Here is a 16,951-nt window from a genome sequence, read left to right on the forward strand (position 1 = left end):
ATAATCCCTTAAATAAGAACAGCACTGATATATCCAACCTATTTGTTATGGATCTCAATGTGATCATAATGTTCTCTTGACAGCTAGCAAATGAAGCCATTGGCTACCCATTATTGATGCTGATAAGAAAGCAATGGGGAACATCTGACTTTTAGCTGGCTAGGAGAAATCAGTGCACATCTGATTAAGTATTGTATTGGCTTTTAGTACAGATGAGGTTTTGTGGTCATGTCTCGGCATTCAAAGCAGAAACAGAAATATAATAGAGTTAGTCTAGCTGTCTTCACTTCTATGACTCCAGAGGGCTGTTTCACATCAGATACATAATTGGGTTGATTTTAAAAGTTACGATTAACTCAAATTATGGTATCCTGTGTGTGTCTTCATAGGTATCCTTACTCCCTAATGAAAATCAAAAGTTGGGGGACTCTTTCATTCAGCCATCTATACAAAACCATAAGTGTAAAGGGAAATTTTCTGTAAAATTCAATAAAAAATTACATTAAGTGGATTCTGAATGGTTGATAAAACTGTACAGGAAAACCAACAGTATACCATGATTTTAAGTTGATCTTAACGTTTAACCCATTGAGGATGGTCTGATTCTGCTACAACACACATTTCTCACAGACACTTGCCCAAGTATACTCGGGATTGTTCATCAACGGGTCAAAATCATCTTTAATTCTGTGTGAAACACAACGAAAATTTGTACATGTAAGATCTCTGTCACCTGGCATCATACTCACCCATCACCAAGATTGAGTGAGCATGTATTACAATCTTGAGATTGGTAGAGTGAGTTATATAAACAAAGCAGTCAAACATTGCTGAAGGAAAGTAGAACGCAGCTACCATTAAACTCACTTTGCTCTGGACAGACAGAAGTTGAATCAAAATAGATGTCATCCAAAGCGATGTCACTAGTGAAGTCAGAACCCCGCACTGCCTCAAATATAAGCTGGATTTTGAACAACAACAACAACAAAATCACCAATGGAATTAAAGTACTTCCATGTTATAACAAGTGTACCACTTCACAAGTAAAACAAAAAGAAAATCGTTTTGTGGCTTTATGTACATTGTAATAGTGATTAATGTTATGCTATGTCATTCCAAAATAAATCTTTGCATAATGTGTGCCAAAATTAGCAATCTATTTTGTTTTAGCATCATTGTTGGCCTACGACCTCCATCCCTTTCTTACAAACAAGCCTGCAGGAATACACAGAAAACACGTGTCACTGCATACCACAGCATTGATTTCCTGTTAATGAATTCTGCAAAAGACTATAATCACAATCAGATAGTTAGTCATTTCATTTCATTGTTATAACACCAACATGCTGTATTCATGGCATCACAAATCTTATCTCTGTGTTTTGAGCACCAATTTGCACAGAAAATCCCACTGCAATCTACGCACTGCCCAAAGTCCCTGACACAGAGGGGGTTAAGAACTTTGCATCAACTTTAATGACCAATACTCATTGCAGAATATTTTTTTTTGTAATGGAAATGACACAGCTGTATTGTATGAGCAAATGATGACACCATCCACACAGCAAATTTTCTCTGTTTCCATGGAAACAAACAAACCTCGTAATCCTGGCCGTAGGCAAAGTCCACCTGCTGGTAGATCCAGGAATTGGTCAGCGTTCCATCCTGTTGCCATACCAATGTGGTACTCCCGTCAAACAAGTTGTGTCTATACAGGTTCAGCTTGCCCATGGTGGCACCGTACATGTGTATCCAGAACTGGAGGCAAGCACCGGCTGGGGTCGCAGGAATCTGGAGCGATTTGATGCGAGCGGCGTCACCGAGTGTGCCGGTAGAGGTTTCCAGGTAGATGTAGAACCCTGGAGACACAAAAATCATTGTTACTTGTGTTGCACAATCAAAATTTCAACAGCATGCAAAAAAAAAAGAAAGAAAAAAAAAAAAGGGCTGCCAAACATTAATAAATCAAAAGCAGGGAGGTTGGTTCTAAATAGCATATCAGCGAGATATCTGTTTCATTCATATCTCAAAAGGCAGTCTTTCCAAAGTTAGACACGTTTTCATATTCTCCTGCTTTCTAAACCTCAAGGACTTATAAATGTGTAGCAATGCTTTCAGAAGTGGGTCAGCATAGATCCTATGGATGGGCAATTCCCCTACCCTTGTCTCAATCACAAAGCTATGCACCCTTTCATCACATTTGTACCTATGCCACTGGTGTGGTCACCCGTAGGTCCAGTGGTGGTGGACGATGTGGCACCATTCTGCCGAGTCCAGTCCAATTCATCATCACTCATCTGTGTCCAGCCACACAGGGACATCTCGAAGTCACAAGTGACCGTTGCTTGGAGGGCGGGGTCAGCATTGCTAGGGGAAACTGCACACAAGAGGAAATTATTGCTAGAGACATATCACGTTTGTTGCAATAACAAAGCACAGTACCAAGCAAATATGAGAGCAGTTTTTATGTTATGACTACAATGTATATTGCTGCATGTAATGAATAATCTTAAAGAAGGACTGAATGTAAACATTATCAAAACCACATGTATGTGAGCTGTTTCATTAAAATACATATGGCTTAAATGATTCATGCAAGTTTCTCATCTTCTTACTTTGGGGCTGTACTACTGTATATCCACATGCACACTGTGCTTGTAGGTTTTATTCCATTTCACTGCTCTGTCTTTACAAATGAGTTTTACATATACCTGTAGGATTGTTCCAGAAAGAATGAACAGTCATCATAAATCAAAGAAAATATAGGGATGTTATGCACAGACCAAGTAAAACAAGTACTAAAAACAAAATATGTTTGTATTCTTTAAGGCATCTGGAATGAATAATTTATTTGGTGACAACTACACAATAAAGAGAATGCAGCTTGATAGAGGTTCATCTACTTAATGTGGCTCCCATTTTGTAGCTGAGTCCAATTTAATTGATACACTGTTATACCAAAATATCTCACCTGGGCAGACCTGATCCAGAACTATGATGTCATCAATAGCTATGTCTCCATAGTAACTAGTCACCGTGGTACCCTCTACTTTGATCTACATGTGAAAAAACAACAATTTATTCTAGAAATGGATACTTCACCTTCAATTAGTGTGAACTCATGAAGTTCATCTGGGCTGCATTCCTGTATATGTCATATATTTAGCGAGTCTAAATTTTCGCGAATCGGAAATTCCTGACGATTTTGCGAGTGGTTAAATTCACAATCATGGAGTCCAGTACCGAACAGAGACATGTATACGCGTATGTCACATGCATAGCATGATCAGAGTCAATATTTTCGCGTGTCTTTAATTTCGCGAATAGCATCTGACTCGCGAAATTTGCGAAAATAAAAACCTCACGAAATATATGGCTAATACAGTATTCTGCACAGTTTGTCAGGAGACACACACTGGTGTGTGAACTAGACAGATTATCACATGATAAATAGTAAGCATAGTGACAAGCGCACTGTCTGACTGTTTGCTGTGCCATTCATTAAAACTGCCCTTGTCACTGTGAATGTAATGATTAAATGACACCAATACATGATACTTGACATACTCATGGAATGGTTTGTGAAAGTCTGGGGAGGATGAAATGCAATAATCATCAAATGGATCACAGACTATGCCAAACACTGTTAGCACGCATTATACAAACAGTGGCTAGTCAATTGAATGACGTTAGTCCATTCACAAGTATACTGACATATGAACATTTCATAAAAATATTACGTATGTCTGTATGTTAGTATAGTGACATATAAACATTGTTTCACAATGCCGAAAGTATGAGCCTGAAATGATATTCGATATGACTGTAGCAAGGTAATATATTGCAAATATGGATAAACTTCTGAGGTATGTCAGTAAATATGCACAACATTTTGTCATACTGCATATATAAAAATGAGAATTGCACAGAAAAAGAGAAAAGAAAGATATGAACACAATCTACAATGTACATAATAAAACTGAAAATAAAAATATTAAAATACAAATGTAATATCTACATGTATGTGACTTCATGTTCTAGGAAACATGTGTTCAATGATTAGAAAGTTGCATGTCAAAAAATCCTGGTAATGATTTACAGTTGCACACATTGTCTATATATGCACACTGTAACTGTGGACAAAGAGGAAAAAAATTGATTTCCTCAAGATATGCATGTACATACATACTGTTGAAATACATGATTGTATGATTTGAATAATATACAAAACTATATAATAATTAATGTCGGCATTCATGTAAACTGTGATAAATTTTTCCAATGACTGATATGAAGTGACCCCTTACCACCACCATGTTAGAGGAGGGAGTTGGTGAAGGCTGTAACAACAAAGACAGCATACAACATATTTTTCACTGAATACAAACACAACATCTTTATACAACAAAGAGTTTGACAGTAAATATGAATTTGGGTCGATTTGGCCAGTGATCACTGAGATCTACTACCTCTTCATTTTATGCATCTGCAACAATGATATGATACTTCGTCTAGACATTTCTTTTTTTCAAAGAAGAATGTCTGTATATCATGTACTATCCTCACAGTCACATGAATAAAGGTCTTTGTAGAACAGTCTCTTGTCTAGTCAAATTAGTAAGCACTTGATATAAGAATCAATTGAAAAGCACTCAGTGCAGACTTCTGCCAATTAAAGTACATATGCTGAAAATGGTCATATTTCTTATTGATATAGAATATTGGCTTTGCAAAATGTATGACAATTCATGGATCCAGACAATAACCAGATCCCCACCAAAATTTATCACCTTTTCCTAGTGTTATTATAAAGTTTTCATGAAAATTTCATCCAAATTCATTCATAAATCTTTGAGTTATTTTGCAATACAAAAAAAAGACAAGCAAACTAATCCCCTGGCAAAGCAAAACCTTGTTACAGGTGACTGTCAACACAAACTACACTTGCTTGTGTGATGTGGTCTAGAGGTTTGCTCATTGAACCTTTATTGAGTACGTTTGGGGTTCAAGAACTGCCACAGCACTACTAGTATTAAGCTTGACACTTTGAAATCCACAATGCTTCTCTGCAGATCAGTGAGGTAAGATTTTATCAGTAATATGTGCTGTAGACCTGTTTAGGCCAAGCTGATTTTTCTGTAACACATATTTTCCAATAGACAACCTGCGCATAAGTATACTTGGATCTAGTCTTCAACAGCTTAAGTAACATGTTGACTTGGATGCCCTCCCAGGGATAGGTTTGTTTGGGTTCCAATCCAGCACCAAGGTAATAATATACAGCAACATGCTTTTAACACATTTTCACGGTGGAAAACTCTACAAAAAAAAACAACAACCACACCAACAACAGAGGACAAATACATTTCTTGATGCCCCGACTGTACATGGAATGGTCTGCTTTGTGGAAGGCCATTAACGTAAGTGAAGGAGCATGCAATAATGGCCTTGTTGCAGACAGCGTACAGAAAAGTCACAACATCCAAGGAGGGTGGAGTCACATCTTACCGTCATACCGTCTCCATCCATGACCATGAACCGGCCTTCCATCCACAGGTTCTGATCGGTCGTCTGTTGCCCCGACAACCGCCACTTGTACTCCTCTGAGCCGGAGATGGCGTCGATCACATAGAAGTTGAGCTCGCCGACGGTGGAGCCGTACATGTGGTACCAGAAGGAGACGCAGGAGCCGGTTCCTGAGGGGAAGATGGTGCTGAGGAGGTGGGCCTTGGAGTTGATTCCCACTGAGCTGGACTCAATGTACATGTAGAAACCTGGAGGGAAGGGTAAGAAATCATAGCCAAGAAGCAATTCACCGAGAGGCTCTGTGAGAAGCTGAATAATATGTGTACTACTGTGTTTTGAAGGTAGTATCAAAGAGTGTTGCACCAAAGACAAGATCCTTGGAAAAAGTCTTGAATGTCACAGATTTAAAAAAAAAAAATGAGTAAGATGAGTGACAATTAATATAAGCTTATAATCATTTTATACTAATTATAGTCCTATTGGTTTATCACATCTACATGTAACTGGACCCCATGGAAGACCAGCCTAGCACAGCTAAATATGGGCTATCCAGCCATCTTCTCAGATGGAAAATGAACAAATAAACAAACAATCATAAAACAAACCATCATCTTTCCTCTCCTGGTATCAGCACACATCAGACACAGCCAGGTGGGTCACAGAAAAGAGATTGAATCTGATATCATCATTTATCATGTATGCTCAGACAGAAAATGTCTCTAACCAACTTAAACGATGAATTCCAATTCAAACAACAAACGAAAATAAGAGACCACACACACGTACTGTTAGGAACAAGGTGGAAAATTTAAAAGTAGAAAGGTTGCGGGGGGTGGCACGGAAAGGGGAGTGCTGATGGAAAAATAAAATGATTCTGGGAAAAGAAGGGAACAAACCAAGACTGGTGCCAAGGGTGTGGTCAGCCAGAGGACCGGTCCCAGTGGAAGGGGTTCCCCCACTCTGTCGGATCCAGTCAAAGTTGTCTCCATACGGTGTGTTTCTCCACAAACACATGTCTTGCTCAAAGTCACAGGAAACTGGTGGCAGAAATGACACCAATCAGTTGGGGTGGATATTATGGTTCTAGATGAAATTTGATGAAATCTTTCATAAAATCTAAATGAGGATAATTTATCACACACATTACCATTTGGCTAAATGCACAATGTATGCGGGGTACAATCTCAATATTTTATTCATAAAAGCATCTTTCAAAGTACAAGTCCTGCCTGCTTAACATTTTGTCCTTTCACATGACTTTTTTGGTAATTCTTAACTGCTTTACAGTTTTGTTTTCTGAGCATTCTGCAAGATTTCCATATTATTTGATGTGCAATTGTGAGAAAACTCAGGTATGGCATACTAAAAATAAAATCTCAGTATGATAAAATAGCAGAATCGGATGTTATGGCTACAATCCAACCAGGTACATTGTATATCACTTGGAAAGCCTTTTGTTCAGTAATTTAAATGTTCATTGTACATTTGCTGTCAAACAAACCTTAACTGCTTTGAGAACTACTATTTAGGCTTACAGTCCTGTCAATTGTCTACAAACACAACAGAAGAAAAATTACTGTAACAACTGCAGTCTATTTTCTGGTATTGTTACTTTTCACAAATTTGTGAGTTGCCTGGTATTAAAGAAATCAACTCACAAATGTAGTTTCCTAACTTTTCTCCTAATAAGGGGTAACACTTACATTTCATATTAGTGGCTTCAAACGTGATTTCAACAGCTCGCAAAATTCTCTTACAAGTCCCAAACCGAAAAATACCAAAGTCACAAAAAATATGGCATATACAGGATTGCACACAAAATCAAAGTTAAAAAGCACATGAAGAGTTCAACTTGAAGGTATACAAACCCTGTGGGTAGACACCACCATCTGACTTTAAAATGGAGCAAACTACCGTAAGAGTACTACTGTAGATATTTCACGTGAGCAGTTTTGCGTGCTCTGTTGAGAAAAGATGGATTTCGCATGCTTTTAATTCCACAGAAACAAGACATTACATAGCAGTACATATGCGTAACAAGCAAAAATATCACTGTGCTATTATTTCTGCGCTAGTTTCTGGTCACACAAAATGCTCGAAAACTTCCAAACCATGAAAATGTCTACTTTCACAGTAAAGGTCTTCCTTTTAACGATAACTGATAAGACAGATAACAATATCAATCTACCTGAGTCATCACAGACACCATCTCGGTAGTCCACCTCGTCGACGGCGATGTCACCCAGCTCTCCCGGTCCGACGACGGCCTCGAAGACCAAATGGTATGGAAGGGAAGAGGTGACAGTCACCTGCTGTCCATACCAGGCGTTGCCAAGGTTACCAGAAACTGACCAAAGGGGCGTACTTAAGTCCGACTGCAGCTGTAAAAAAAAGAGGGACACAAATATACAGTAAATTTGTTTTCCCTACTCCAGCATTGAACTATTTTGCATAGAAATACACCTGCATCAACTCCCCCTGTATGGTTTGACAGTAAGAACTAGGTGTAGATGCATTGAATACCCGTTGTGCATGTATGTAGTCAGTTAAGTAGTAAACTTGAAAAATATGAGTGAGATGGTAAAGGTTTATTACTACATGACGTATTGTATCTTTCATGTCTCCTATTTGCAAGAAAGTAAGGCACTAATCAAAGATTCAATGATTCTGAATGTCATCAAGACTAAAAATTAGTGAAAATATAGATGATACGTACGAAAAAGGAAACAAATTGTGCTCCTTTTCTTACCTTGAAAGAGAGAGTCCCGATGTCAGCCCCGTTCATATTATAATAAAACTTCCAGCATGTGACCCCTGAAGTCTCCGGTGTAAACGTTGGTCCCACCAGTCTGGCTGTATCACCCATTGTTTGGTTTGTTGCATCAATGTACATGTATTTCCCTGTTTCAAAATGAATTAGGAAAGGAACTAAAAATGATGAAAATTCTCCCAGACTATTGAGGCTTTGTACACATGGCACATGGCACCCATTCCCAAGGCTCTGACAATGTCATTGCTGAAGCAAATCTGAAATTCTATGAACCTATGGCACACCCCCTCCCCATGACTATCTGTAGACATTGTATAACATTAAGGAAAGGTATGGGATGTGTCTTTCACAAGTCTTTCTTGAATTCCCAGAGGCAGTTTGAATTTGGTCCAAGATTTATACAAATTTAGACTGATGTATAACGTGCATGACACTTGTACTCCAACAGATATCCAACAATGAACACCTGCTGACACACACACGTGGAAATTATGCCTATTTTGCATTTCTTTTTCAGTCCATAGAATTAACTTAAAACATGGGTTTGAGTTAAACTACGCTTGTGATTTTTGGTCAGACAGCATGCAAAGACCAAACTCAACAAAAGAAACTGACCATAGATGGAGCCATAGGTAGCATCAACATCCGGCCCAGTCCCAATAGTGTCTGTGCTGCCCTCGCCCCACAACCAGTCAAAGTCATCAGTGTCATCCTGGGTGTAGCCGCATCGGTCTGGGGCTTGGAAGTCACACTCATGGGCAGCTGAAATCATCAAGACATTTCAACATTATTTTCACATTTCCTAGCTTGTTTGCTTTGCTCTTTCCTGATCACTGTTCTTCGTCAATGAGTAATCCTTCAGCACCAATAGCACGCTTTTTTCCCCAAAATGTTTTGAAGAGAAATACATAACACAAAATAATCATCATTTTCTTGTGCACTTTTCTTAACTCCCTGTTTGCAAATTTGCCAAATAAAAACTTGTCTAATTATTCACTGATCACATTGTTTTGGGTCATGATTGATCAATGCAGCATCAATTGTTAACATGGTGCTTGTTAATTTTGGGATTTTGTGAAAACATGACCATAATCAATGTCTTTTTTTAAAGTTTACTGAAAGATACCAAGCATAATTTACCAAAAGCTTGTTAGGACTTTACAAGAGATTATGAACTCATTTGTTGTAGCTGAGTACAATTAATGAAATTAGGACTAAGTGTTGAGTGAATATGTACCTTAGATGCATGCACGTGTACATGTAAAACAGCTACTGCATTTTGCCCACATACATTTCAGTTAAGCAGTGTCTAATAAAGAACCTTTTGAGATGATTTTCTCACAAGCTATGCAAACATTGTCTTCTTGCGGAAAGCACAAGGTAGAGCTCTATTTGATCAGGTCTCTAACATTGACATGATGTGGAAGGAAAAATCTAAAAGGTCACCTTGACATTGTCCTTCATAGAGGTCAAGGTCATCCAAGGCAATGTCACCTGTGAAGGAGGAGCCTCTGACCGCTTCGTAGATGACCTTTGGGGGAGAAAGAATGGATCAAGTTACCACAGACTCATGAAAGCTCCCTACAAGAGCTGTGCATACATGGGACTATGATGCAAAGTGAAAAACTGCATCCACAAAATGGTAACTCATAAGTGCATAAAACATACAATTGTACTTTTTTTTCCCAAAATCATATCTTTCCTTCTTTTTTTTTTTTTTTGGCTATTGGAAGAAGAAAATTAAGACACACTATCATACATGTATGATACAAAAATGCCAGATGACAGCTTGTCTATAAATTATACAGTGGACTCCCATTATAACGAAGTTCTCGGGACCGGCAATATCCTTTCATTGTATCAAAATTTTGTTATAATCGAACAAATATACAAACAACTAGAAATGTCGCTATGGCGACTGGTATGCCTCCGCAATAATGCATGGTTCTCCGAATAGGCCTATAGCACAATGTCTTGACAATGTGTGATGACAGTTTCACATAACTGGCAAAATATTAAAAATGACAGGTTTGTCACAAATGCATTGAATGTTCACTTTCCTTGAACTAGGTTTATTTGGATGAATGGCTATACTGTCTAATAAGAGTGCAGGTATTTAGGGATTTGTGCCCAACTTTTGACCCTTTTATAAGTTTAAAGAAGAAGTGAAATTTAGCACTTTCTCTTGACCTTTGACCTTTTGGCCTTTGACCTTTTGACAAGAAACTTCCAAGAGAATCTGTATTGGGTAATACATGCATACACTAAGTTTCAAGGAAAAATTCTACAGGCATTGCATAGATGAGAGGGAAATAATGACAATTTGATGAGTTGACCTCGACCTTTGACCCCCTCACCTTTGACTCATGACCTATAAATACCCTAGATTATCACTGTCAGTCAGAACATGCATATATATTAAGTTCCATGAAGATATATCTTGAAATATTTGTGAGATATGGAGAAAAAAGTTAAATTTTAACATTTTCACTTGACCTTTGACCCTTGACCTTTGACCCCGTGACCCTAAAATCCAAACAAAGTATTATCCCCCCAGGATATACCCTCATACCAAGTTTGATGTAAAACCACTACACGGTTCTTGAGATATCGACAAAAACAAAACGGGACGGACGGACGTACGGACGGACGGACGGACGACCCGAAAACATAATGCCTCCGGCCACATCGTTGGCAGAGGCATAATAAAAAACATAGAATGGATAATGTTGTAGCCTGAATTTTTACTTTGTTGTAACCGGAATTTCGTTATAACAGTGTTCGTTACAATGGGAGCGCACTGTATTGAAGTATCCACTGATTCTGTGAATCAATCTTCTCTTCCATTAGACTCCAAGGCACTTCAAAACCTTGCAACCATAACGACACTGTCCATATTTTGTACATTGAAAAAAAACACAAGTTAGCATGAATAAGCAACTAATTCAATTACATCTTCTACACCATATGTCATTTTCTCTGATTTTTAATGAAAGTGGGCTTGGTATATATTCTGCTGTACCTAAAAAACACATTAATGTTGCAAATCAGCATATGGCTCATTCAAAGACTAAGTTATCCTTTCAAACATCATGTCTGCAGCACTTTCTTCTTCTCTACATTATGTTTGTTTGTTTGTTTGTTTGTTTCGTTTCACTTTTCATCTTAGAATTAGATGGCTGGATAGCCCATATTCAGCTGCAATAGCTGGTCTTCCATGGGGTTCAGTTGGATGTGAAGTGGGACCACTTCACCGTGTTGTTACCCTGCTCTCTGCGATTAATAAATGAAGCAAGATCATTTATTGTGCATGAGTTGTGATTTCTCACACACGGGACCTCCATTGTCCATTCCAAGGAATTTGAGATGTAAGACGAAATAAAAGGGGTTTCTGATATGTATATTTTCTAAACATGAGCCATAATGTACCGTACCTCAAATGAGTAAATGTCTACAATCTGTATGGACCCCCTTGTCCAGCTGTTGCCTAGAGAACCAGACCGTGTCCACACTGGGAGTCCAGTTGATGATTGGTTGTTTTGAATGTAAACATTGAGGGTTCCTACGGTGGCACCATACATGTGGTACCAGAACTCCATACAGTAGGATCCGGGCGGGGCTATGGGGCTGATCAGTCCGATGGTATCCCCTGCCACACCCACGCTGGATTCAAGATAAATGTAACTCCCTATGGCGCAGGTGAAAAACAAGATTCATTGTTAATAATTCTTCTTTTTTTTTTTTCTTTTTTTTTTTTGGTAGGTCACCTTCTACTACAAAGCATATTCTAGTCCGAGGCATATATAGAGAGTGAATGATCAAACCTGAATGAGGACACACCCACTCTTGAACTTGTTATTACTGTCAGCAAAATGTTTTTACACAAAGTTGATGGCACACTGAGCTAGTGGATCCAAGCGGCTTAAAGCATTTTACTGGTGAGATGACTTTCCTCAAGAAGACACCCATGAGATGTGTAATACTGAATACTGCACAAAATGAAATTTTTCAAGAGGTTTGATTTTTTGCAAATTTCACAAATTGCCTCTGAACTGTGAAAATAACACATGCAGATATACATAGAAAAGTGCAAAAACAAACTATGATAATTTCTAAAAATACCATGCCATGCCAGCGGTGGATCAATCCAAACTAGTAACTACTGAAGGTTCAGCAAGCTGCATGGGCCAAAACACAGCATTACCTGGGCCATCACAACACATTAGTACAGTACTTTAATTGCAGAACACTCCACATGTTCATGTTCAAGGACTCAACAAGTAAAAACATTCGGTCCTAGTACTGTCACTGGTTCCTCATTCTTATTCATTTTGTGAAAGGTAAAGTCACTAAACCCTTGCAGCAGCAGAATTAACAACAGGCTGCAATTGGTGAAAATTTCAGGTCATACAGTACTTGAGGGACTGTATCTCACCCAGGCCGGTCGTGTGGTCTGCGGACGGCCCTGTCTCTATCGATGGAGTCGTCCCCGTTCCCAGCATCCAGTAATCTGAATCATCCGTGGCTTGTCGGTAGCCACAAAGCCCATCCTCAAAGTCACATGACCATGGGTTCGGAACTATCAGGTGATGGATCGGCAGAAGAGAAATTGCAAACAGAACAAGAAAAAAAAATGAATGAATATCATAGTTCCTTAAACTAATGAAATACAATGAGAACTGAACATTATGTTAGTATACATTACAGCATAATACCACACTATGTTCAAGGATGGAAATATCATTGATATGAAGAAATATGATCATACAGTTACTGGATTTATAGTTCCTGTACTTATGTTTTTGACAAATAAACAACAAGTTGGAAAAGGCTATGATGTCACCTCTCAACTCTCCCTTTTAACAGTTTGCACACAAAAACATCAAATATAAAGTTTTTGCCCATGGTTAAAATTAAAGCAACATCAATCTCTATCCTCTAGAAAGCCATCGTTAACTCTTGCTAGGTTACCACAAGATCAAAATATTGATTGAAAGGATACATCTCATTGGTATTGATTTTATATAAGGACAAAAAACATAACGATTTTGTGTGAAGGTTGCAAAAGGCATCCATAGTGTCTAGTATATATTGAGCCCATGATATGATCTCAAGAAATCAAGGAGCACCAGTAAATGGTGATAAACCTCTTAATTTATAGATGATAGTAAAAAGTTAAACACCTTCACAGAGGCCATTAAACAGTCCAGTGTCATCCACTGCTATGTCCCCTGTCCAGTTAGCCACATCAAAGACTGCCGAAAGGACGATCTGGTACTCCAGCGTCGTGGAGACGTTGAACTGTCCGTACAGCCATGCCCCTCCCTGATCACCCGTCTCGATAAACTGCTGGGTGAGTGTGTGCGTTGTGGGAGGGTCAAAGGTCAAAGTCGAGGCTACAAGTGACGCTGGAAGCCCTGAAAATGACAATTCAATGTTAACAATGTCAAACACTTTTTGCTTCATTGTCTAAATTCAAATCACTAGCTACAGTGTGCTTGAAACATTACAACGTAGTTCCTCCAATCCTCACATCCATGAAATCAAACATTCAAAATTCTGTAAGATTTTATTCAGCAAAGCTTCTTTCAGAGCAAGATTAGAGTAATTTTAGCTTGGGCCGTCTTAAGAAATGAATGCATACAGTGTGCCTTCTGCTACCAAGAGAGCTTATACTTCTAGTGCTGTACCGGAATATAAGTTTAATCTTTTGTAGCACTGCCATATGCTGTCAAAGGGAAGGGGTATTACCAAGTGGACCTAAGACATTGATATTGCTAATAATTGTGACATACATACGTACATTGCAGGACACCTGATCCTGTATACTATACCTGTTCCTCGTATGTGATACCAGAATGTGAAGCATGCATCATCCACCGGGTCAAACACCTCACTATATAGGTCAGCCGTGTCTCCTGCCATTAGAATGGCAGTGTCTGGTACAGTGTCTACCAGCATGTAGAAACCTGGAGGGGAAAAATTAACAGATAAGTAAGGGTGCATTATGACACAAGGGATGCTACACACTATACAGTTTTAAAGTTGTTTGTATCTACCAAGCCAGAGTTAAATCAGCAGCATATCCACAAGTGGTATTCCCAGGTCGAAAAACCAGTTGACAACTGGTACTGGTACCAGTTGACAACTGGTACTGCTACCAGTTGATTCCAGTTAAGGCAACTGGTTTCAATATGGAAATTGGAATGAGTGACTAGAAATCAACTGGTATCAACTGGTATTTGTCCAACTGGAATCAACTGGTACCAGTTGTCAACTGGTATCAACTGGAATCAACTGGGATCCAGTTGACAAAATTAATTTGGTGTTGAATTATTTGGTGTATGGGTGTTTGGTGTATGTCAGAACATTGTTAATATCTAACCTAATATTATCCTACAGCTAGTCTTAAAGTCTATACCTACAACTATATTTAGGCTTAGCCTACATCCTTGACCTAGTTAGTACCAGGAATGTTTCATTCATATATATAGGGCTATATTGCTGTAATGATTTAAGACATGGTTACCAAGTAGATTGAACTTTTATCATAAAAATATGAAAATACCTCATCAGAGGGACAAGTTGAAATTGTGAATATGTATGGCAATAATATTACATAAATTTCTAATGCATTTCAGACATTTCTGAGTTTATTCATATCATAAAAAAGATAAATTTAACAATATTTTCTCATTTTCACGAAGATAATTTGAATAGCTTATGAATATTCACAAGCAAAAGGACCAGTAAAAACCAATAGAAACCAACTGGTATCAACTGGTATTAGAATTTCAATGATTTGGTGGGTGTTAATGTGGAATGAAGTTATGAGCAAGTCCAGTCTGTTACATGGGTATCAAATTGTGTAAACTAATTTGCACACACACCGAAACACACACACGTGCGCACACACGCAAACATACACACACGCACAAACTGGTCAAAATACAGTCTGTCAGTTGAAGTGTCAACTGTCTTAATTGGTTCCAGTTTCATTTAGTTGAAGTCATTAAGAGTCCAAGTTCAATCACGTCAAATGTTTTGTTTAATTGTGTTTTGCTTACTTTTTAATTTAATGTTATAACTAAGTTTTGTTATAACCTTTTAATTCAGTTTTAATTGATGAACTAATGGAATTAAAATAGTAGACTTCAGCTTGTGTCAACTGGTACACAATGAGATATGAACTGGTATCAACTGGTACCCGTAGACTTGTACTGGTTTCAACTGGTAAGCAGTGCAACTTCAACTGGTATAAAACTGGTACCATTAAGACTTCAACTGGTACCAGTAGACTTGTGCTGGTTTCAACTGGTAAGCAGTGCAACTTCAACTGGTATAAACTGGTACCAGTAGACTTGTACTGGTTTCAACTGGTAAGCAGTGCAACTTCAACTGGTATAAACTGGTACCAGTAAGACTTCAACTGGTACCAGTAGACTTGTAATGGTTTCAACTGCCGGTAAGCAGTGCAACTTCAACTGGTATAAACTGGCTAGACTACAACTGATATCAGTAGACTTGTACTGGTTTCAACTGGTAAGCAGTGCAACTTCAACTGGTATAAACTGGTACCAGTAAGACTTCAACTGGTACCAGTAGACTTCAACTGGTACCAGTAGACTTGTACTGGTTTCAACTGGTAAGCAGTGCAACTTCAACTGGTACAAACTGGTACCAGTATGATTAAACTGGTATCAACTGGTACCAGTACATCTTCAACTGGTATCAACTGGTTTCAGTAAAAATTGTTTATTTTGTTACTGGAAATTTGGAGTTACCTTCTGATTTCAACTGGTACCAGTTGAAACCAGTTAAGACCAGTTAAAACCAGTAAAGACCAGTTAAAAATGCTTACTGGTTTCTACTGGTTTCTACTGGTTTTTCGACCTGGGTTGCCAGTGAGACTAAATTGTTCAAATACTTCCGTCTGCTACGGCAGACAATCAAAATTGAATTAAATGAAGTAAAAAATGATTTGGTGGTCATTCACACGGGGTAAGAAGAAGAAGAAGAAAAAAGAAACTATCACACACACAGTCAACTTTGCAAAATTTAAATAATTTGGTGTTGATGTGTTTTTCTCAGTCCTGTCAAGATTGAATTGTTAATACATAGAGTTGACAGTACATTGAATTTTAAAATCTACACTACAGATATGGTACGTTGGGACTATCCACAAGTATCAATTTGCTGACATACATTGTATACAAGCTTCAAAAAATAGAAAAAAAAAACTCTGAGTGCAGAGCTAACCTTGATCGTTTCCTAGTGTATGGTCATAGCTGGGTCCTGTGTTGTCAAAGTTTGTAGAACCAGAAGTCCTCTCCCAGTCAAAGTTGTCTCCACCTCGGTTCTGCCATGAGCACATGCCCTTCTCAAAGTTACAGTGACCTTCAAATAGAATAACACATGCCCTTGTCAAAGTCACAGTGACCTTCAAATAGAATAACACATGCCCTTGTCAAAGTTACAGTGACCTTCAAATAGAATAACACATGCCCTTGTCAAAGTCACAGTGACCTTCAAATAGAATAACACATGCCCTTCTCAAAGTTACAGTGACCTTCAAATAGAACAGGAAAGATTCTTGATTAACTGAAGTTGAATTTCTTTTTTTTCAAGATTTATGGTATTCAAAAGGAATGATAA

General features: G+C 38.3%; 1 protein-coding gene across 1 annotated transcript in view; it reads right to left on the bottom strand.

The window, feature by feature from the left end:
• LOC140246695 (MAM and LDL-receptor class A domain-containing protein 2-like) overlaps positions 1 to 16,951 on the bottom strand; it is a 94,388-nt gene that overhangs the window by 31,443 nt on the left and 45,994 nt on the right. The window contains exons 31-46 of the mRNA XM_072326033.1: positions 16,556 to 16,693; positions 14,131 to 14,265; positions 13,480 to 13,713; positions 12,732 to 12,875; positions 11,731 to 11,984; positions 9,743 to 9,827; positions 8,912 to 9,058; positions 8,276 to 8,427; positions 7,715 to 7,907; positions 6,423 to 6,563; positions 5,509 to 5,774; positions 4,308 to 4,340; positions 2,972 to 3,056; positions 2,207 to 2,377; positions 1,600 to 1,859; positions 868 to 961 (exon numbers count right to left, since the gene is read on the bottom strand). Of these exons, the coding sequence (XP_072182134.1) occupies positions 868 to 961; positions 1,600 to 1,859; positions 2,207 to 2,377; positions 2,972 to 3,056; positions 4,308 to 4,340; positions 5,509 to 5,774; positions 6,423 to 6,563; positions 7,715 to 7,907; positions 8,276 to 8,427; positions 8,912 to 9,058; positions 9,743 to 9,827; positions 11,731 to 11,984; positions 12,732 to 12,875; positions 13,480 to 13,713; positions 14,131 to 14,265; positions 16,556 to 16,693 (2,532 nt within the window). The remainder of the gene's footprint in view (positions 1 to 867; positions 962 to 1,599; positions 1,860 to 2,206; positions 2,378 to 2,971; positions 3,057 to 4,307; positions 4,341 to 5,508; positions 5,775 to 6,422; positions 6,564 to 7,714; positions 7,908 to 8,275; positions 8,428 to 8,911; positions 9,059 to 9,742; positions 9,828 to 11,730; positions 11,985 to 12,731; positions 12,876 to 13,479; positions 13,714 to 14,130; positions 14,266 to 16,555; positions 16,694 to 16,951) is intronic.

This window comes from Diadema setosum, chromosome 3, assembly GCF_964275005.1.
Source record: "Diadema setosum chromosome 3, eeDiaSeto1, whole genome shotgun sequence".
NCBI classification, from domain to species: domain Eukaryota; kingdom Metazoa; phylum Echinodermata; class Echinoidea; order Diadematoida; family Diadematidae; genus Diadema; species Diadema setosum.